The following is a 23260-nucleotide window of genomic DNA, read 5'->3' as shown; positions in this document are numbered from 1 at the left end:
AATCCTGCTGCCAAGGCCCGCCAACCTATCCACAGTTTGCACATGCTACCCACCTTGGAGAATGTGAATGCGCATATTTAGCTTTTTACCCACAAAACGATACATGCGAAGGTGAGGGATGTTTGTTGCTTGTGCACAGCAACGATTCCCTGGGCCCTGGTGCAAACAAGGAAATGGCCCTTCTGACTGCTGTTACTGAAGTAATAAAATACAGCAGTTGTCACGGCACAATGCCCCCCTCAGGGCTCTGGGCCACAGTGCCACTTTACCAATGGGAACTACACCCCAACATGTGCACAATCCCTTCCCAGCTGCACAGTTCTCAATCGACCCTCATTTGAAGTACAACATCAATATTTCTGACAATTAATGAGCACACGAAAGCCACAAAACTGTACACAGCCAGCACTAAGTTTTGAGAAGCGATTATACCCTCCCTTAACAAGTACACCAGCTGTGCGAAAAAGTGGTAACCGCATCCTTTACATAGCGCTGGGAGTGAATTTCTGCATGTATGACCCCACCGGACATAGATCGTGTACCTTGTATAATGCAATAAAACAATTGCTACTTCCACAAGGAACATACACACAGTCTGCATCTGTACAACCTACACCACTTTTATATACATACCTCATCCGTAGAAAAGAACCATGTATGCACACAACTGAATTAGTGCTACACATCCATACAATCCCAAACACACGCACACAGCATCAGTGCAATGTGCACCGCACCTGTGTACATACATCCATACAACATGAACCATGTACACACGACTGTTTCGGTACTAAACTAACAGGTACTCAGACACCCCTAAACGCTTGGAGTATGAAGCCTTCATTACTATGTGTATCAGGTGGGCATACATTCCCAGGCACATGACAGCAAGTACCATACCTGCCCTAGGTGAACACACACACACAGTATATCAGTAAGGCCTGCCCAAGTGCCCCAGGCACGCACGCAGACACACACACACACACACAGACACACACAGACACACACAGACAGACACACACACAGACACACATACACTCTCTATCTCTCTCACATACTCTCTCGCTCTCTCACACACTCTCTCTATAGGACTGCGGCTATAGTTCTTGCACACACTGTTAGGACATCAACGCACAAAAGCCTTTCACAATGAAAAAGCCAGAACCTGAGACATTGACAATGCTTCTGTTAGAAACAGATACAATAAAAAAGGGCTGGCCAAGGAAAGGTCACGAGACGAAGATTACAAAACAAAACTTTATTTGGTCCATGGGAACCTGAGTTTGTGAACGGTCAAAGGGTTATTATATTACAAGGAATAAGAGCTCTGTTGTACAATTGGTAAAATATCCTATGTAATCACTGAACAATATATACAATTTTTAAAATATTTACATCTCAGGCAAATAGAGGATAATCAAAGAAAAGATGAAGGGTTACAGGGAAAATGAAAGAGTGACAAAAGCTAAAAGAAGAAAACATGATTCCAAGGAATATTTGCTGAGACAAAATAGGGAAAAGCCAGAAAAAAGGGAGAAGCAGAGAAAACCAGGAGAGAGAACAAAGCATGAACAGTAGAGTAAAACATTGAAAAGAAACAGGAGAGACAATTAGTATTCCCATGTCAGGAGTCATTATACCACAACACCACTGGCACAGGTCAGCCAGTAAATCACTCGCCAGTAAGAATCAGCTTGATAAGACAGTCTTCCTCGAAAGAGCGGTGAGCTGCAGAGGCATCTTGCAAACTTCCAAAACCCAGTAAGCATCTACCCACAAAGGCAACCCTCCAGAGCCCAAATAGCAGTACCACAAGCTTAAGACTGGAGGTGTTCCTGCAACAACCCTCAAACTAACAGACAGCCGCAAGGTGGCATCATGCAATCTTTACATACAAGTAAATCACACACATTGTGCCTATGATGGCACACAGTTAAACGCCTACCCTGCATCTAATACACTGCTTCCAGCTAATGCTGATGCACAGGTAAACATATTCCGAGAAGCACTGTGCTCCTTGGTCAAAAACATCCAAGAAATACTGAGCCATATATACACAACTACCAGAAAACCCTGTACCTCAACAAGCAACTCTCATGACAACCTGTGGTTGAGGAAGTTAATCCCTATCATCATAGAATATATTTAAAAAACATCCTACGCCCTGTTCATTTTATAGAAAACTATATGTTGCTGGGCACTACTTCTCAAGAAACCCTGTCTCCCTGTGTGCAACTCTGGCCACTTACAGCCATGGTAAGGTAGGACCTGATAATCCAACAGAGCTTAGTGTGGGATCAGGCCTAGAAACTGATTTACCAGCTCAAAACCTGGTAGATCATTCCGAAAATATGATTTTTTTTTTTTTTTAAATAGCCTACACTTGGCCCCTGACCAACCATTATTGTCAGCTGCACTCACTAAAGTCACGAAATAAAAGCACAAATAAGGCAAACATAATAAAATTTCTAAAAAAAATAGCAAACACGAAGGTTCAAATAAAGTGTAACTATATGCATATATCTCTGGTCATGCTTCATTTCTCTTTCATTCAGGCATATTAGAAACCATTGGAAGGGCCAGTCCTAAACTGTTCTGGTTACTGCAAGATTATGAATTAAAAGAGCCTACCATTATGAAACAAAAGGGGACTTCTACCATAACATGAGGCCAGATTTCAAACTCGCTGGTCCAGACATGGTAACAGAACACTGCAATTGCAGCACGGGGTCAACTTATTCTTCAAGAAGGGAGGCTGGAGAACTTCTGCTGGTTAAACTGGACATCTTCGAACTAGCATCAAGAAAATAATCTTCACTGGAAATATGAGGCCCATCTAGTTGCCCCAGAGCCCATCAAAGAGATATTTTGGAAACCCAATAGGCAGCCAAAGGTCTGACAGTGTCCAATGTGGCCAGGCAAAGCTGGTCTTTGATGCCATGACATCAAAAAGGTTTTGAAGACCTCTGGATCCTAGAGAAAGACCACAACAATTGAAAAAGATATGAAGATTCGTACTGAATTAGATGGTGCTGTTAAAGACGCAACGATCAAATGTGGTGAAGCTTGAGCCAAGAGATTTACGGTCCTAGCTCAAGAACCTCAAGGGGGTTCTAGATTCCAAGTCAGTGGCATGCCACTTCTCTTCAAAAGTGGTTTGAAAATGTTACCATCCAAGTGCCTTCCCCGATGTGCTTGTGGAAAGCTATTTATCCAGTCAATTCCTTCATAAGAATGCAGCACTTACAGCACGCTACTGCTAACTTGGGAAAGACTGGTTCCTATGTCTTTTAAAAAAAATGTGATCTACTGCAAACCTTCATCACCCATCTTTAATCTTACTGCTCTTTTCAAAGGCTAGGGAAGGGGCTTATGAGGAGTTATTACCTCTGCGGAAAAAAAAAATCGACCACGGAGCTTAATGGGGGTTGGACGGATTGCAAACATTACCAGTTAAGGAACTGGCCAAAGGGTTCGAAACTGTCTTCTACCAGAGGGTGCGAAGGGAAGGGCACATTCACAGAGTTTTATTTCTTGCATCCAAAATGGGATATGTATCCTGTGCTGGGTCACTTGCCACTACTTTTAGGGACAGGATTTCCACTCTAGTGTTTCATTTAGAACCTGATCTCAAATCTACATCACTTTTGGTGGCAGCTTTTGCCTGCTGGTGTACCACAGCGCTAACGAGGTAGGCATCTTTGCAGAAACATTCCAGTTCCTTAGCGTATTTTAAAACACTGGGCTACCATGTCGAGAGGATATGTACTCGAGGTTGATAGGAGATCAGATGGTCCCATTACTACATATGGGGATGATCCTGAAATCAATATCGACTGGGACAGTTTAGCACCTCAGGGTTTCTTTCTGGATCTCTTGAGACAAACAATATTTCCTAACGAGTAGACACACATCCTTCACTTTTTTCAAAAACATGGGTTGGACTGATCTGAACAAGTCCTCCAAGTTAGTTTCGGCACTGCGACCACAGTGCAGTTAGTCTATTGACTCTATGGTGGTGTTCAGAGGTTTCTTTGCTTTTTTAATCTCTTGGGTTAGGCCAGTAGAGACGGCTAGAGCACTGTCTGTTTTAGGGCAGCTAGCCCAAAAGAGTGCATAAAAAAAGGAAGAGTGGCAGGTATGTTTGAAAGCTGGAGCCACTTAGATGTGTTGAACATTAAACATTCCCTCTTGTTAAAATCTCAAGTATTGAGCTGACGAGCCGCTTTCTTCGAATGAGCAGTTAGATATAAGCAAACTTATAACTGTGTGCACGGGCATGACATACCCAGGAAACACTACTCAACAGGGTCAACAACTTCTATGAAACCATTAAGCATTGTATGGAACCTTCACCAAAGGTGAAAACTGCCCTTCTAAGCTTTTCCAATAAACCCAATGGAATGGTTCATTTATTGGCATTTAACTTTGAGGGCACCATGCCTTCAGGCACAATCTTTGTACGGATACCAAACATGCTTGCATACTGAAGATGAACAAGGAGCAATACTTTACTTGCTGATGCAAACCACCCAGAAACCTTGACTATTGATATGCATACTGATAAACTATGCAACAAACATTGTGTGTTGGAACAAGACCTCACTGAAACTCATCCCATGATAAATTTGTGGGAAAAGAATGTGACCGCATGAAACGTGATGAGGGTGACAACATTTCCTGCTCCAAAAATCTGAGGATAATACTCTGTTCTATACTCCAATAACACACACATGGCTACAGTATTCCCAACCCAAAATCTTACCTTTGTTACTTGTTTTTTGAGCTATTAACAGTGTTTCCTAGGTCTCAAGAGCACAATACATAAAATCTCCTCCTCGTCAACATATCAGCCTAAGATGTCATTATGTCACGGAATCGGAGCACTGCTTTATCAACCCTGAATCCAGAGTTAATCCGGACTTCAAAACCAAATGATCTGACTTTTACTTAAAAATCTCTTTATAAAACTAAAAAGTTCAGAAGCTTATCCTCTTCAAGGAAACTAGTTTAATAGCATTTTGCTTAATCTTGTACCTAGGGATTTCTTTCCATCTCAGACACTAAGCCACTAATTACAGTGTCCAGGAACATAGGCAGTACGTTATTGCCCCACGAACATTCATTAATTCATTCAACAATCAACAGCTTTTCAGACATGTCCTAGGAATCCTTATGCCTCAACCTTACTAAAAGAGCCTGATTCTGAGAGACAAGCATATTCAGAGTGCCAAAGCTTCTTGTTCTTGCGCCAAGAATCCAAAGGTTTAATCCTACCTCGCAGAAGCGAAGAATCTCAACATCAAGTGCATTAGCGTTTTAACCTTGAAAAGGGAGGCAGACCACCCCAAGACTTACAGAAAACATCAACGCCTTTCGGTAGGAAGCTAGCCCACCACCATACAGGAAAGCAGAGCACCTACACATCCTCCCAGGAGTCAAGAGTGCCCGCTTTACGCGGTGAGCCCAAATGTTGCTTAACAGATAACCACAAGGTCGCAGCCTCACATATAGAGCCCAGGCATTTCAATATCACCCTTATAGTCCATGTGTTTCCCCATCACATTTAGAGATCAAGCATCACAATTTGGAAACTGGAGTCTCTCGTTCTGGCATACGTAGACAGGGACTCATCCTCATGCGGGGAGAGTTCGTATCTCTTCACATGGGGAACAGAATGGCCCATTCTCAGAATGACTTTCTGACACTTGATAGTAATGTCTCCCTGAGTTGCATGTTCTAACCAATGGAACCCACAATAACTGAAATGTAGCATTTGAAGCCCTTAAGGTCCCATTTAGGAATACTCTTGCAAATTCACTAAAATGTGTGTGTATATTAGAGCAAGCAGGCGGATGGGATGAGACACACAAGGGGTAATGTTACATTTGAAAACTAATCTTTAAAAAAGGGTGCCAAAAAAGGTGTAATTGAAGAGGACAGCCAATGATACAATGCCACCGCCCCAGATGATACCAATTAAAGGACTGCAAGGCTGCGATCCACAGATGTTCTTTCAAAGTACAGCCCTGGAGAGTGAAGAGCGCGTTTCTCAATCAACAGGCGGTGTTGGCATCCCAAATGGGTCCTAATTCCTCAGACGCACGCAGAAAGGACCGGCCTTTCTGGCCGACAGACAGTAGCAATGCGCAGTCATGATGAGGCAGAAGAGAGACTTCTTTCAAGCTGTGCCAGTCCTCAACCCCATCGTACCGGTGCCCTGAGAGTTGAGATTATTTCAAGCTTTGTTTGCATTAATTCACACTCCTCCTTGATTTTCAATATTCCCACTGTCGCATGGCACAGCTCTTGGGAAGGTAACGGCAGTGGGCAGGACAGAGACTGCAGAAATAATGATGTCATCAGGATGAGAAAAAACTTCATTCAAGGTAGCTCTTTCGATCACTGCTCACGCCAGGTGTCCAACACAGTCGTTCATGATATAGATTCAAGCACATTTTCTCATGATTAGAAAGATGGATGCTTCACGTTGCTGGGAGTCTCTGACATCTTGATAACTGTGGGTGGATCTGGGGTACCCAAGGCAAAAAGGATAGGAGGTGGAAGGGTCCATGTGTCATAGTGGTCGAGGGCCGTGCAAACCAGCCACCTCTGGAGTGAGCAGAGGGCTGTGGGTCCCTTTAGTGGGTATCCAGTCATTGAGGAATGCTTGGCTGGCCTTGCGGTGGGCCAAGCGGTGGGTAATTGAGAAGCCTGCGTTGCCTTCCAGCTGAGAGAGGATCACCAGCACCTGCCTGAAAACACAGAAAGAAAATGTGATAAAACTGCATGTATATTTGCTTGACCTACCAGATGTCAATTCATTTTCTGTATAATTTCTTATGTGAGGCAACATCAGTGTAAGCTTCTTAGGTTGTATTGCATTGTATTTTGATTGCATTTATATAGTGCTTACTACCCCTGATGAAAAGTTGAAGTGCTTTGTGCTGCGAAGCATGCTGCCCCAGGAACCCACGGTCAGTGGTTAGTCCAGCGTTTATTGGTTTTTGTTTGTTTTTGACTTACTCTTGTGCTCTCAAGGAAAGCCTTCCATGCATTTGCTACAGTTTTTTATGGTAGGAAGGTGTGCAGGGATGGAAAGTAGGAGAGAATCAATCATAGGAAAAGAGGAGGGGTGTCAATTAGAGTCTAAAGTCATGGTTAGTTTTTATGCATGGTTTGAAGAATATAGAGGAGGCTGTTTGAGATATCATGCAATGTAAGGATGAAAGAGAGAGAAGTTATAAGGCATAAGCAAAGTGGGCAATTGCCCAGGTCTCCCACCTTCCATTAGACCCCCTGGTAAAGTTTGTGGAAAGGGACAAATTTGTGTCATATTAATGATACTCATGCAAAAAGCCTTTTTTAATTTGACATCCGGGCAGACTTAACAAAACCTAGAGCCATATTTACTAAAGATTTGCCCTGGGGAAAAGTCATGTTAAGTGAGACAAAGCAGTGCAGATTTACAAGGGTATTTCCATTCCCCTGCAAACATTTTGCACTGGAAGGATACCCTTTTTTTAAGCGCAGGTAGTGATTTATACTGTTTTGTGTCACTTTGCGTCAAGAAAGCATTACTTGGACGGATTAAGGCACGCACCCCTGGTTTATTTATTTTGATTCAAAGCGTGGGCCTATTATAGGCGTCGGTGACGTCAGCGGAGTCGCGAGCGAGGTCGTGTCTCTATGACGTCAGGAGTCCACGTCGGCGCGAGGCTACGAAAAAAAAGAATTTCCGAATGTTGCTGACGCAAGGGGGTATTCACAAGGTGAGGAATCCACACGGCAGATGTATCTATCAGAAAGCATTACTTGGACGGATTAAGGCACGCACCCCTGGTTTATTTATTTTGATTCAAAGCCTGATCCACTAAAGATAGCCAGACTGACCTTTGCATCAAAAGAGAACACCTCCCTGAAGCAGGCACTAATATGGAGAAAGGTTTTAATTTCTGTAAACATTCCGCATGTTGCATTTGGGCTTGACCGCACAGCACATAATCAATATGTGAAATGTTTGAGAATGTTTCTAGGTATAGGAAGAATATGCTTCCAGTACAAAACCTACACTAGACAGTATACACACACCTCTGCACCATGGTGTTAAGGGTTGCACTAACGTAGGCGTAGTGAGCAGCAGCCCACTTGCACAACTCAGCACAGCAACTTTGGTCACTGCCCTGAGCCAAAAAAGGAATCTGCCCCTTTGTGTGCATGCCTGGCATGCCCAGTCTAAACCCTTGCAATCTCAGTCAGTCGGTCGCTCGACTCATATCCCTTAACCCTGCCTCTTAACCTTCTTTCTCTAGCTCCACTTCTCCATGTACCTTCATCCTCTTTCTCCGAGCTCTCTCTACCTCCTTGCCTCTCTCCAAATACCCACAATACCTCACTCAACTTCATCTCTACTTTTCTCATGACCTGGACCCTCTCTCTATCACTTTTTGTACCTATATCTGTATCTGTCACTCTTGATTTTCTACCTCAACTTTCTCTCTTCCTTTTCCCTTTCTCTCTACCTCACTGCACTTTTTCCATCTGACATTTCTGTATCTCTCCTCCATCTACTTCACTTCTCAGACGAGTAGTAGTTTCTTACCTGTAACTCCAGTTCTGTAGTAGGGGTATCTCTGTTATAGTCATAATCTAGTGTATAGTCCCGCCCATGTGCGTGGACCCCGGAGCAATCAAAAATAATCTCTTACATTGTCCTCATTGCAGTTCTGCATAGACACTTAAGAGAAAATTAAAGACAATATGCAGCCTACACCTGTAAGGCTACACTGTCCAGTACTTCAACTAGAAATGCAAAGGATATTCCACTAACATCACATTAAACACAGTCTGTTAAGTTTCACCCATAGAGAAACTTCCCCTTCACAAAATCCTTAGAATGATAGAGAGGAAGGGATGGACAGACAAGCCCCCATAGGCTGCCATTATGTGTCTTGAAAAGGGATACCGTGTCTTTAAGGAACTCTCCAGAGACCCTTGGTATCCCATGATGCAATGCAAACTCCTTTTACTTTCAGTTCTTTTTGAAGGTGTATAAAGAAAGGCCTGTAGCATACATTACAGTACCATTTTCTCCACCGGGGAGGAGGGCGGGCGCTTATGACTATAACAGAGATGCCCCTACTACAGAACTGGAGTAACAGGTAAGAAACTACTCCTTCTGTAGTAGGGGATCTCTGTGTATAGTCATAATCTAGTGAATAGAATGGCAAGCCCATCCCAACAATCTAACCGGCAGTGGAGAAAAGGACAACACCACTACTGTGCAAACAGATTTCTTAACGAAGCCTGCCCAACCTGAGCATCTGCTATGGCATCAGAGTCCAGACAGTAATGCTTAGGAAAGGTATGGACCGACTTCCACGTGGCAGCCCTGCAGATCTCTGCAATGGGAACATTACGTAGCAAAGCTGTTGTAGCCGGTTTGCTCCTGGTGGAATGAGCCTTAGGCTTACCTCCTAAGGTCTTAGTCGCCTTCTGGTAACATATCTGGATACAGGACACAATCCATCTAGAAATGGATTCCTTCGAGGTAGCAAGACCAGTCTTGACCGACCCATAGTTGACAAACAGTTGGTCTGACCTACGAATGTCCTTGGTCTTATCCAAGTAGAATTTCAACACCCTTCTGACATCCAGGGAATGGAGAGACCTTTGCCCTGGAGTGGAAGGATTCTGGAAAAACGTAGGTGAAGTTATAGTCTGATTAACATGAAAATCCGAAATCACCTTAGGAAGGAACTTAGGGTGAGTACGCATCACAACCTTAGCAGCATGAAAAACAGTGCAAGGTTCCTAGCAACACAATGCCTGAATTTCACTCACCCTGCGGGCCGATGTAATGGCCACGAGGAACGCCGCCTTCCACGACAGGTGCTACAGTGAAGCCTTGTGAATAGGCTCGAAAGGTTCCTTCATCAACCTGGACAGCACCACGTTCAGCTCCCATGATGGCGAAGGACGCCGAAAAGGAGGGAACACCTTCTTCAATCCTTCCCAAAAATCCTGTATCACAGGAATCTGGAAGAAGGACGTCTGCGAAGGACATTTCCTGTATGCAGTCAACGCTGCGAGGTGAACCTTAATGGAAGAGAAATTAAGTCCAGACTGAGCTAAATGCAGAAGATATGGAAGGATGACATCTTCCTTGCAGGTCGTCGGATCATAGTTCTTAGACTTGCACCAGATCAGAATCTCTTCCACTTGTAAGCGTAAGAAGTCCTAGTGGAAGGCCTCTTAGCCTCCTTCAATATGTCCATGCAATCCTCAGGAAGATTCAAGTGACCATATTGCACTATCACAGGAGCCATGCCGCCAAACTTAACGATGAGAGGTTGGGGTGCACCATCTGCCCCCCGAACTTCGTGAGAAGGTTCGGCAGCCGCCGGTGAGGCAGGAGCGACCGGTGAAGCAGGTCCGTGAACCACCACTGCCTGGGCCATTACGGAGCAATGAGGATCATCCGCGCTCTGGACTGGGACAGCTTGATGAGAACCGCCGGAATCAGGTGAATTGGTGGAAAAGCGTACAGAAAGCTGTTGGACCAGCTGATCCATAAGGCATTCGCCAGGGTCCCCGGCTGGTAATACCTCGAGGCGAAGTCGCTGCATTTTCTGTTTTCGGCGGTGGCGAACAGATCTACATCTGGAGTGCCCCACATGGCGAAGATGTTGTCAAGAACCTCGTCGTTTATGACCCACTCGTGGTTTTCTTGGATCAACCTGCTGAGGGCGTCTGCTTGAACATTCTGCACACCTGGCAGATGAGTCTCCGTTATCGTCAGTCCTCTGGCTAGCAGCCAGTGCCAGATCGCCTGCGCTTCCTGCGACAGTGTGCGCGATCTTGAGCCCCCCTGCTTGTTAAGATAATACATTGTGGTCGTATTGTCAGTCTGCACAAGCAAGGAGTTGGTCTGGAAGGACGGATGAAAGGCCTTCAGTGCCAAGTGAACAGCTCTGAGTTCCAGGAAATTGATGTGATACGTGGACTACGCCAGAGACCACGTTCCCTAGATCTGTAGATGGTCTGAATGCGCTCCCCAGCCCTGGAGAGACGCATCCGGCACGATAGTTTGAGTGGGGATGTCCTTGTGGAAAGGAACCCCTCTGAGGAGATTCTCTGCTGAGCACCACCATCTCAGGGACTGTTGGGTGTGACGATACAACTGGATCCTGTCGTCCCAGCACCCTTTCCTCTGGTCCCACTGATCCTCCAAGCATTCCTGCAGCGGTCTCATGTGGAGGCGCGCATGTGGAGTGAGGAAGATGCAAGAGGCCATCGACCCCAGTAGAGAAGACACCGTCCTCACTGTTGTAGGTGGAGCAGCTAAGAGAGCCTGAGCCTTTCGAAGGATCGATAAGAGTCTCTCCTCCGAAGGAGACACGCTTGCTGACAGCGTATCGATGGAAGCTCCCAAGTACTGCAGGCACTGGACAGGAATCGGGACAGACTTGGCCATGTTTATGTGCAACCCCAGCTGGCTCAACAGAACAGTCGTCTTGTTGAAGTGCAGTTGCGCTTCCTGGAAGGTGGAGGCGTTGATCAACCAGTCGTCCAGGTACGGGTAGACAAACACCTTGTTCTTTCGCAGGTGAGCTGCCACCACAGCCATGCATTTCGAAAATGTCCTGGGTGCAGACTTCAGTCCAAACGGTAGTATGGTGTACTGATAGTGATTGGTGCCGACGAGGAAGTGCAGGAACTTCCGGTGTTTCTGTGCAATGGGCACATGGAAGTACGCATCTTGCTTATCTATCGCGCAAAGCCAGTCTCCCCTTTGTAGCTGAGGAAAGATCTGGTGCAAAGACAGCATGCAAAACTTTTCCCTGCGAATCCATTTGTTTGCTTGCTGCAAATCCAGAATGGGCCTGAACTCGTTCTTGTCCTTCTTCTGTACTAGGAAGAAACGTGAATAATGGCCCTTTCCCCTTTGAGAAGGAGGGACATCTTCTATAGCCCTTTTTCTTAACAGGGTATCGGCCTCCACCTGGAGCTCGTGCAGTCGGAACTGCGAGCAAACCGGTGGAATTGCTGGAGGCGGACTGGTGAAACGAAGACTGTATCCATTGCAAACAATATTCAGCACCCTGAGTAATTTTTCTCCACTCTGCCAAGTAATGTTGGATGCTTCCCCCCACCGGAGCGGCTAACGGTCGAGGGGGAAGTAGCACCTCAGGGCCTAGACCTGGCCAGGCCTTTGGGCGTCGAGGAGGACTGCTGGCCGCCTCTGCCCCTCTGTCGCTTCTGGAAAGGCCGTCTCTGGTACTGCTGCTGCTGATGTTGCTGCTGGCCAGTTTGACAACCTTGCCTTCTGCCCTGGGCACCATAGAAAGTCTTTTTCTGTTCCTTCGGCTTCTCCAACCCGACAGCTGTCAGGGTTTCGGCCTCCGCCTTCATGCTGGCCATCTCCTCATCAGCGGGTTTTCCAAACAATGTCGCTCCAGAGAACGGCAGGTTGGCGACCCTCTGCTGGGCCTCTGGTTTCAGCGACGTCAGGCGCAACCAGGCATGAAGTCTCAAATTTATTCCGTGGCAGTAGCCATGGGCAGCCAAGAGCGAGGAATCCGCCGCTGCACTGATCACATGATTGGACACCATCATGCCCTCAATGATGATCTCCTGAAAATCCTCCCTCTTGTCCCTAGGGAGATGCTCCAAAAACTGCTGTAGGGAATTCCACAACGATCGGTCGTATCGCCCCAGGAGAGCCGTGGCACTAGCGGCTTTCATAGACGTAGCAGCCGTACCGCAGACCTTACGACCCGCAGAATCCATCTGTTTACTCTCTTTATCCGGTGGTACCGTGGATGATGGAGCAGTAGCGTGTTGTTTCCTGGCGGCCGTGACGATCACAGAATCTGGGACCGGGTTCCACCAGCCCCGGCACCAAGGGCAATAGGGGTCGAGACAACTGCCGCTAATGGAGGGTCTCGAAGATCACTGATGTCGAAGGCGTGGGCACCGTCAGGGTAATACCCAGCTTCGCCGCCCCTCGCAATAGCACCTCTTGAAAGGACACAATGTCGTCCGCTGGCGACACTCTCGTGTGGGGTGAATCTGACAGAGTGGGCGAATACCCCCGAGCTCTGGACGAATCCGTATGACGGGATCTCGACCGATCTCGTCTGTGACGCTGCCGGGACCTTGTAGATGAACGACGGTCACTTCTAGAACGGCGTCTGCGCCTGGATCGCGATCTGGACCTCCGAGGTCGTGGACGATCCACCGGCCAGGTCTGGGTTGGAAGCTGCGGCGGTAGAGCCGGAGTCTTCAGCTGTGGCGTCCCCTTAGGTGGTGAAGGGAAGCGTGGCAGCAAGACGGACTTAGGAGGAGGCCGTGCTGGAAGAGGCGGAGGGCGATGAGGAGGAGGCGGAGGAGGAGGAGTCTTCGGCAGAGGAGGAAGAGGAGGAGGAGGAGGAGTCCTAGGAAGAAGTGGAGGAGTGGGACTCTTCGGCGGCAACGGAGGAGGCGTAAGCGACCTCGGCCGAGAAGGTGAGTAGATTTGAGAGTACTCCGAGTTGGAAGATCTAACCACTCTCTTCTTCTTTGCAGGTCTCCACGATTAAGTCCTAGAAGCAGACCTTCTAGTAGACTAACGCCGGTGCCGCCGTGACCGGGGCTCGTGGAAACAGGGGACAGGCTGACCACCGAGCCCGGGGACGCCGTCCTTGCCCTGGATCGCCTCCCAGAGGTTGACTTCTTCTTTCTAGACGTCAACCTCTTCCTCAACGTCGAATGCCTCGACGTCGACACATCCCTCGACGGCGATCTCCTTTTCCTCGACGTTGAGTGCCTGCTCCTCGACGTCGAATGCCGAGTAGACCTCGACGGCGAGCGGCGGTTTCGCCTCAACGGCGAGCGCCAGTGCCTGGAACCATCACGACGTCGATGACTCCTCGACGTTGATGTAGTTCTCGACGTCGACCCCGTCCGAGGTCTCGACGTCAGCCCCTTCGACGTCGAACGACGCTGCTGCTCCGACCCAGAGCCCTGGGTCGACCGGGAGCACACGGTGGTCAACCCTCTTGACACCGACGTCGAGCCGTCGACGGAGAAATGTGCAGTTTTCTGGCCTTCTCTTGACTGGGGAGCCCCCCAGAGGACGCAGCACGGGCAGAGGACGCAGATCCAGCCCTCCCATGCCCAGACCCAATTTGATCTTGAAGTTTCCTCCGCCGCTCCGGGCCTTGGAGACGGATCTTCTCCCTCTCTCTCCTGGTCCTCTTGGAAAAGGACTGACAGATCTCACAATCTTCAGGGACATGGGATGAAGGGAGACAGAGGATACACACTCTGTGGACGTCCGATTTGGCCTTCTTCCTGGCACACTCAGGGCATCTGTCGAACAATGCAAGCATTTTCGACAGAAAAGGTGGCAAAAACTGGCAAAAAACCCCAGCAAATGGAAGAAGGAGTAGGTAGACGTCGAGTGAAACACTCTTAACACTTGAAAAGTGTCAAAATTTGAATTAAACCCAAAAAGGGAGAGCTCAATGCTCCAGGGTCCTGCTAGCAGGAGCCGGAAAAAAGAACTGAAAGTAAAAGGAGTTTGCTGTGCATCATGGGACACCAAGGGTCTCTGGAGAGTTCCTCAAAGGCACGGTATCCCTTTTCCAGACACATAATGGCAGCCTATGGGGGCTTGTCTGTCCATCCCTTCCTCTCGATCATTCCAAGGATTTTGTGAAGGGGAAGTTTCTCTATGGGTGAAACTTAACAGACTGTGTTTAATGTGATGTTGGTGGAATATCCTTTGCATTTCTAGTTGAAGTACTGGGCAGTGTAGCCTTACAGGTGTAGGCTGCATTATTGTCTTTTATTTTCTCTTAAGTGTCTATGCAGGACTGCAATGAGGACAATTTAGGAGATTATTTTTGATTGCTCCGGGGTCCACGCACATGGGCGGGACTATTCACTAGATTATGACTATACACAGTGATCCCCTACTACAGAACCTCAATTCTATCTTTACCTCACCTTTGTACCTTTCTCTGCATGTCTATGCTACCTTACTTCTCTCTACATCTCTCATCCCTTCCTCACCACTCTGCTTCACCTCACTATGTTATTTCTCTCTACCTCATGTCAGTCACTACTTTAACTCTCTATACTCAAATCACTCTCTCTCTCACTACCCAACCTCTCAACTGACCTCACCTACAGTTTCCTAACTCAAAACTTCATTTCCTCTTTCTCTCATTCTGCCTTTCTTTCCCTTCATTCACCTCTCTGAATAATATTCACCTTTGTGGCTGCCTGTTTCTCTAACTCTCCTTCTCACTCATCAATTCCTTTGGTTCTCTCTTTCTGCATCTCTCTTTTTCACAGACATGCATTTCGCTGGACCTTTGTCTCTATTTCAACTCACCACCTCCACCTTAGCGATCCCTCTCAACCTCTTTTTCTTTACAGATCTCATTACCCACCATCATTCCTTGTTTTTTATCTCAACTCTCTACCTATAATTCATGTTTGCCTCTCAACTTCCTCTTTTAGCGCTACACATTTCTCTGTTTACGCTTCACTCCCCTCTGTCTTTCTCTCTTCCCCACTACTCTTTGTTTTTCCTCAAGAGTCTCTCTCTGATTCTCATTTTTGTACATTACTCTCTTTCTCAACCTAGATCTTCCTCTCTTTTTCCCTTTCCTTCTGGCTAACTTACCTTTCACTTTACTGCTCTCCCTACCACATATATCTTTCTAGATCATCTCTTTCTCTATCCCTTCTCCCTCTAATTTACGTCTTTCGCAATAATAAACAGGTTACTTACCTTCGGTAACGCTTTATCTGGTACAGATTCTATCTAGCTGCAGATTCCATACCTTAGAATTGTCGTCAGGCGCCAGACTGAATCTGGAAATCTTTTGTGAGCAGTATCCCTGTGCACCGGTAGGTGGCGTAATTGAGCACCGCGTGTCATAGTTGGTGTCAACTGTGTCAGACATGACATTTGCAGTGCCTATATAGGTGCCACCCCAGCATGCTGACGTCCGTTTCTTTTCACGACTTTCTATGCCACCAGTGCGGAGCCACAAAGAACACTGACAACTGATGTGGAAAACTAGGGCCCTGAAAGGGGAAAGCATTGACCCTAGAAATCTGTTCACAGAGCAGGAAGGATGGTGTGGGTCGGTAAGGAATCTGCGGCTAGATAGAGTCTCTACCAGATAAGGCATTACCAACGGTAAGTAACTTGTTAGAGACTTTTGGCTTCAGATTTCTTATTTTAGAATAGATACCTAGACAATACTTCCCTGAAGGTGGGTCTGTGAAACAATTTCACACAAAGTACTGCAAGACCGAACAGGCAAAGAAGTCATCCCTAAGGACCTGAGTGCCCAGTGGTGCTTGGTAAACGTGTGCAGAGACGCCCACATTGCTGCCTGGCAGATATCAAGGACCAGTACTCTACGTGCTGATGCAGTGGTCGCAGCCTTGGAATGGGCACGCAAACCCTCAGGGGGTTGCTTTTTGGCCAATGTGTAATACATTTTAATGCAGAGCACTATCCATCAGGAGATAATCTGTTTCTGCATGGCTTTTTCTTTCTTGGCTCCAACATACCCCATGAAGAGTTGATTGTCCAACCAGAACTGCTTTGTGCGGTCAATGTAGAACGAGATTGCTCTTTTTGGTTCTAGCCGGTGAGGTCTCTTCTCTTCTTTACAGGGATGAGGCGGAGTGTAAAAGGGAGGCAAAGTGATGGACTGGCCTAAGTGGTACAGGGTGACTACCTTCGGCAAGAAGGGTGCTAGAAGGAGCAGTTTGTCATGGATAAAGAAGATGTAGGGAGTTTGAGAGGACAGTGCCTGTAGCTCCCCAATACTCCTGGCAGATGTAATTTCACCAGAAAGGTGATAGCGAGGAGCCTAAGAGGATAAATATGAAGCAGCTCAAAGGAATGTACATTAGGAATGTAAGAACAAAGTTAAGGTCCCATTGAGACATAACAAAGAGATCTGGGGGAAACATGTTGTTGACCTTTGAGGACCTATTTACAATAGGGGTCTTGAAGAGAGAGGGCTTAGCTGGCCTCTGCAGAAAGGCAGAGATGGCAGATAAATAACTCTTCAAAGTGCCCAATGCAGAGCCCTGCTGGGCTAGGGTGAGGATTTTTTTGTTTTAATGGGAAAGGGGAGCAGATACGGGGTCAATCTGTTTCCTGGCACACCATGCCACAAGTTTATTCCAACGTCCGGCGAATACTGTGTAGGTGAAGGAACCCGGGCTGCCAAGATAACATTGCAGACTTCGGGCAGAAGGTCAAAAGCTGTCTACTGTCGCCGCTCAATCTCCACACATGAAGGTTGAGCATTGACAGGTTTTGGGGGAGAACCCTTTCCTGCTGCGGCAACAGAAGATACTCCTGAAGGGGGAGCCTGATCCGAGGACCGATGGCCATTCTCAGTATTTAGACAAAATACTGAAACAAAAATATCATGCTACCAAAATATTCTGGCAAAAACATTGTGATATGGAAATATCGTCAGCAAAAATATAGTTTTCAAGAATATTGATTTAAGGTAAGAAATATTGATTTTGAAGATATCAAAGTCATTCATATTTTTTACAAAAAATATAGTTAATATGGTTTTTTAATTATTGTTATGCACTTTAGTATTGTAACTCTGTGTAATTCCAACATACAGTGCCCTTTGAAGTGCCAAGTTAGAGACACAGAAACCCAATAGCAACACTCTCCCCTAAGTTGCCAAACTAGCATCAGTTTGGCAGTATGGGTCAGCAGTAGGAGGAGACAGGAGTGTTTTCAGTGTGCCATAGGATCCTAATAGTGCTCCTGTTGACTAGAAGATTGAGCCTTATACTAAAATATGGGCTGTTACTGTAATGGCTCTACAGTAGCCTGGCGTACACCTAGGCTGTTAGCTCAGAGATTCATTGGCCAAACAAAGAAAGAGATACAGAGAGAGATACAGAGAGAGATAGAGATAGAGATAGAGATAGAGATAGAGATAGAGATAGAGAGAGAGATTGTGTGAGTATGTGTGCATGTGTGTGTAAGTAAAAGATGTTAAGTCGTATAGTGGTCTAGCATCATGGAATCACTGGCTGTGGAGGAAGGACTTCTCTGTACCTGTGCAATGGCGGCACACTGTCCTGGGTTTTCAGGCTCCCTCTTGTGGAAACCACATTAAAGCTGTCCGTGCAGTCACACTGTACATGCAGGTAGGACTTCGGGTGTCGATTCTCCACAACCACAATAAGTCCGGCCCATCCATGGGTCAGGTAATAGCAGGTCATCCCCTCCCGACCCTGAAAAGAGAAAAATGGTGAAATGTCACACCCCAACAGGTAGATCTCTTTATACTCATCATTAACGGCAGTCTTGCCTAAAAAGCCTGGACGGGAAAGCAGATTGTCAAAATAATCCCTGGGATGGGACTCCACTTATCCTACAGTTGTGTTTTTTATTATTCATTTTAATTATTTAGTCTGACCAGGATCCATCAGGCATCATAAAAGAATTGAGCCGTTACAGACACTGCAGGTGTGTAACTATGTATAGCAAGGAGAATTAGTGGCAAGTGGTATGCTACAAATATCACACAGTGAAGAAAATGAGGCAGCTGAATTGACATGCAGGAATACAGACAAGAAACTGAGAGGATCCCCAAAATTAACCATAGCCAATTATCAAAATGTTTCAACAAACTTATTTCTGTTTTCTTTCTTCGTTGGCATCCATAATGTTATCAAAACACTTTGTCCTAGACGCTCATCCCCCTACAACTTCAAGGTCTAACAGCCTATTTTCACCTGGAGGGTGACACAGTTTTCCATATTAGTGCATATAATGTATAGGAATAGGACAAGAGGAAAAAAACCTATGGATCCAGTTTTGCGTTGAAGGTACGCCTCCATAAAGAGGAGGTCTCAAGAGTAATCAGAGCATTTAGATGATGAGGAGACTCATCACGGGGCAAGACCTTGTATACATACACAAAATGGGTGGAATTTCAGACTGGAAACAATGACTCTGGGGAGCCAGTAGCGAGAGAGCGGACAAGTCAGTAAGATGATGGTTTCTAATGTAGGTTAAGATCCACTGTCAGATTTCCAGTATCCACATACAATACATTTACATACAAGGAATCTAAACATAATTATTTTATATAGCAAGTGGGTAGATAGCTAATCTGCTGAGGATCTGACCCGCCTAAGTCTACATGTGAAAGGCATCCCTGGAACAGGAGGAGGTAAGTAAAGTCATCATTCATTGATGGGGATCTGTTTAAAACTGTCTTTAGAGGCACACATCATTACATTCTTTCATAGCTAGCAGTAGTTGTGAACAATCAGGTACACCACACATACCTATTTGGGGAATGTTTTTTTCTATTTGCACCTGAAAAGTGGCCTTATCTTTGTAAGCATTTTTGAGTTGTTGCTCATTTAACTCATCCTCCATGGTCAGCAGCAAAGATGTGAATGGTTCAGCTAGAAACTAAAATAGCAATTAATCTTTTGAGGATATGGGAAATTCAGTGGAGCAAGACAGAGGATGCAGCCTTTGACCAGTAAAGGAGACCATGCTTTAGACGTGGTGTCGCCAACGAGTGGCTCGTGTGCTACCAGTAGCTCTCCAGATACCTGCAAGCAACTTTCCTGTGTGCAGCCCAGACGATTAATATGGAAGCTTTTGCTAGGTTCTTATATGTATACCAAAATTAAAAAGAATGTATTCAAGATGAAGTGTGTTTTCAGATACCTTCAGCTGATGTGTGGTGAAAAATGGTTGAATTTCCAAAATGTATTTAAAGCTACTATTTGAGTGTAAGAGATTTATTACTCATGTTTTTTGTCTTGGTGCCGGGGAGATTGCAGCTGTGGTTTCTATGTATTACCCGTCGAATATTTCAAGTCAAATTGTCAAAGCCTTTTTTACCTTATTGCTGGGAGCCCTACCTAATGCACTGATGTGATCACTACTGACAATCTAGGATAGGATGACCACTATTACATCACTAATATTCATAGCTCAGGATAATAGTAATTAAACACAAGTAGTTCTTGTTACAGAAGAGGTTGGAGACCCCTGCCTTGGACTTTCAAAGGTTAAACTACTTGAAAGATCTTTTTAAAGAAAGGTATGTCCTCCAACTCCAATAAACAGCAAGCATCACACTACCAGTGCACTACATCTGGCCAAGAAATGGAAGATCATGTAATGCCATTGGAATTTCTAAGATATCCAGCGCTATCCGTCATCCTATGACTGTGCAGATCTAGAGGTCGAAGGCTCAAAAGCCTTTTACTAATCCCCTCAGTCATCGATTCCTAAACATAAAATACATGCACATTTGTAGTGCTAAATATGAAACGTAATTTAAGCCTACACTACTTCCCTATGCTATTTAGGCAAAGGGCTCCCCATCTCTATGCTACTGCAGTCATTCAATACTAATAGGTGAAGGTCCAGAGATACAGGTCTCCTTTAAAAGAGAAATATAGCCCCCAGAGTTTTATACATGCCGCATACATCTAGGGTGAGCTGCCCAGGAGATGAAACCCAGCACGGACAACTAAGGTTCTGATCCTTCAAACATCATTCAAGTGAATACTTTTAAATAGGGTAATATCGTGCCTAGGCACAATAAAACTGTGGTATAAAGTGCCATAGAAAAACAAAATGATTGCTATCATTTTCAGTCTGTCGGCATAACCAGGTAACTTCATTTGTAGGGTGCCCCAGATGACAGGGAGGCTTATTTTATAGCACCGGACACACTTATGCCCTCACCTCATGCCGCTCGCCCTTGTCCTCAGTCAGCAGAATTATGGCATCGGCTAGTGTTGTAGGCTGCGCCTCAACCTGCTCCACCATCACCTGCCGGGAGCTGTAGATGCACAAAATGTAACCAGAATAGTCCATCGAGGTGCGTCCGCCACCACTAGTGGGACTGGAAACTGTGAATAGGATTAGAAACAAACCAAAAAACAATAATAATCTTCCTAATCTGATTAAAAATAACCTTTATATTTCAGTCTCTTTGGGGAGCATAAAGGGCGCCTCTAGTTAAATATTTAACTTATTTGCTGAAATGAAACAAAATCCCCACTGATAAGTGATCAATAATCCATTAAATATTAAATGTAGCCTAAGCAGTTACACGAACTGCTATAACATCCATTCCATAGCATGTCACAGAATTAACTTTTTTTCAGGGATGAATGAAACCTTTAGCTGTATTAAAAGAAACATGTGTTTGACATACAAAGACGGTTCCCATTCTCTGCAACATTAACATATACAGTTCAATCCTAACGTGCTGTGCATATAAGTATTCAAGCAGAGGCACCTTAACACAACGCTTCAATACACCCATCAATTCTACGCTGCTACTTCTACTCTCTTCAACACACCCATCAACACCTCACAATCAATGTCACTCCATCTTGACCTTCACAATCAGTCCTAACCAACTTAGACCCTTCTAAAAATGATAGAACATGGCTTTGGCCTTGTATTCTGAGCGAGCGGTGTATCATCTTTGCTGTTCCCTAAATTATGTCGCTCACTCATTCCCAAAAATGCATCTCACCAAACCCCTTCAAAAGCCATCAAACATATTCCTAATTAAATTAGTGTTAGTTACCCTGAGAAGTGGAGGAGGTACATGGCATAGACGTATGCCAGTGATTGAAGGCACAGGATACAACAGCGTACTCGCCCGGTTCCAGCATGACGTCACAGCCGACAAACTTTTTGACAGCTCGCTTGCTGTGTGCCACTAGTCGGCCAAGGGCCAGCTTATTCCCACTGCTGAAGGAGGCACGGAACACCATGATACAGAGGTCCAGCAGGTGGCTGTCTACAGTGTCCGAACGCCTGCAAGGTGAAGGAGACAAAACATGTTTGAAAAAAGAATACAGTGGAGAACACCATAAAAGAGCATTATTTATTTAAATGCACTCAATACATAGGGTCGAGGCCAAACTTTATAGAGTTGGCTGCGCAATGTAGCAATTGTGCCGTAAAATAAATCATAGGAGGAGATTTGAGAGTCATAATATATTCAATAGAATTAGCTCTAATAACTTCAGTCGCTGTTGAGGAATGCATTTTAGAGCTTGCCTCCAATATAGCGGCACAGTAGTAGCCTTTCCGTTCCACTCCAAATGAATCTGCCAGGTGAGGCGCATAAATCATGGAAGTTCCTCCTTGCCATCCCTATCCTCACTCCAAAAGGTATTTTGGGGTGGGGATTGTGTCCAGAAGGGATCTCATTGAGAGAGATCCTCACAGGCAGAGAAACATCCTCATTGTGATAGTTCTTGGGGGGAAAAAAAGAAAAATTCTCCAACTAAATATTATGGCTTACTTTCAGACCAATAGTCTTGTTTCAGACGAGACAGAGGCACAAAGTCAACCATCATATCTATCTGAAATAATCTAAATCATACAATGGAGAAAAACAGAGTAGCTGCATGAATTCATCTGGATTCATCAGTTGCATTTGACACTGTTAGCTTCTTATCTCACAGAAAGTCAAAGTGTAGTCTACCTACCCCCTTTCACATCACCGCCTCACACACAACACTGTGGCGTTACTCAGGAGTCTATAATATCCCCTCTATACAACCTCACTTCAACTATACAGATGTCTCCCAAATAATTTTAAAAACAGAAAGCGTGAAGACCTCAACAAATCAAAACACAATGGTTGCCTTTGTGCCATAAATACATGGATTATGAATAACCATCTAACGCTCAACAGTACAAAGACAGACATTATGATATGAGGACAATGGCAAAACTACCAGCCTACCGCCATGTGGCCCAAGGAAGTTGAAGTCATCCCGACAACATCAAGAGAAGTTAGAAATCTAGGAGTAACCATGGATACAGACCTATCCTTGGTAACGCATGCTAACAATGTCACAAAGAGAGCGTTCTACACAATGAAAACACTGTCACATCATTCCATAACTTACTTTCCAGCATAAACTGCAAGTCATCCTCATGCTTGTTATCTTCAAGCTTGACGATGCCAACAGCCAATACCTTGGAACACCACCATCCATTATACGCAAAATACAAATCATCCAAAATGCTGCAGCAAGGTTTCCTCTCCACCTTTACTCAAGAGAACACTTGACTCCAGTCCTGCAATTGTCCACTGGATACCTATAGCGAGAAGGGCAATGTTCAAGGCACTCTGTATTGTCCACAGCATTTCCCAAGGAAAGGGACTGCTATACCTAGAAGGTAATTTCAAGC

General features: G+C 45.4%; 1 protein-coding gene across 4 annotated transcripts in view; it reads right to left on the bottom strand.

The window, feature by feature from the left end:
- Positions 1-1243: 1243 nt before the first annotated feature.
- The window catches only part of CAPN15 (calpain 15), a 315793-nt gene continuing 293776 nt past the window's right edge, over positions 1244-23260 (bottom strand). For all 4 annotated transcript variants that reach the window (XM_078663054.1, XM_078663053.1, XM_078663055.1 and 1 more), the window contains 4 exons: positions 21636-21868; positions 20780-20946; positions 18113-18291; positions 1244-6755 (listed from right to left, as the gene is read on the bottom strand). In XM_078663054.1, the coding sequence (XP_078519180.1) occupies positions 6578-6755; positions 18113-18291; positions 20780-20946; positions 21636-21868 (757 nt within the window). In that variant the 3' untranslated portion in view covers positions 1244-6577. The remainder of the gene's footprint in view (positions 6756-18112; positions 18292-20779; positions 20947-21635; positions 21869-23260) is intronic.

Source organism: Lissotriton helveticus, chromosome 10 (assembly GCF_964261635.1).
Source record: "Lissotriton helveticus chromosome 10, aLisHel1.1, whole genome shotgun sequence".
NCBI lineage: Eukaryota > Metazoa > Chordata > Amphibia > Caudata > Salamandridae > Lissotriton > Lissotriton helveticus.
Note: the sequence above shows the minus strand (reverse complement) of the source record. Positions and strands in the feature narration are given on the sequence as shown.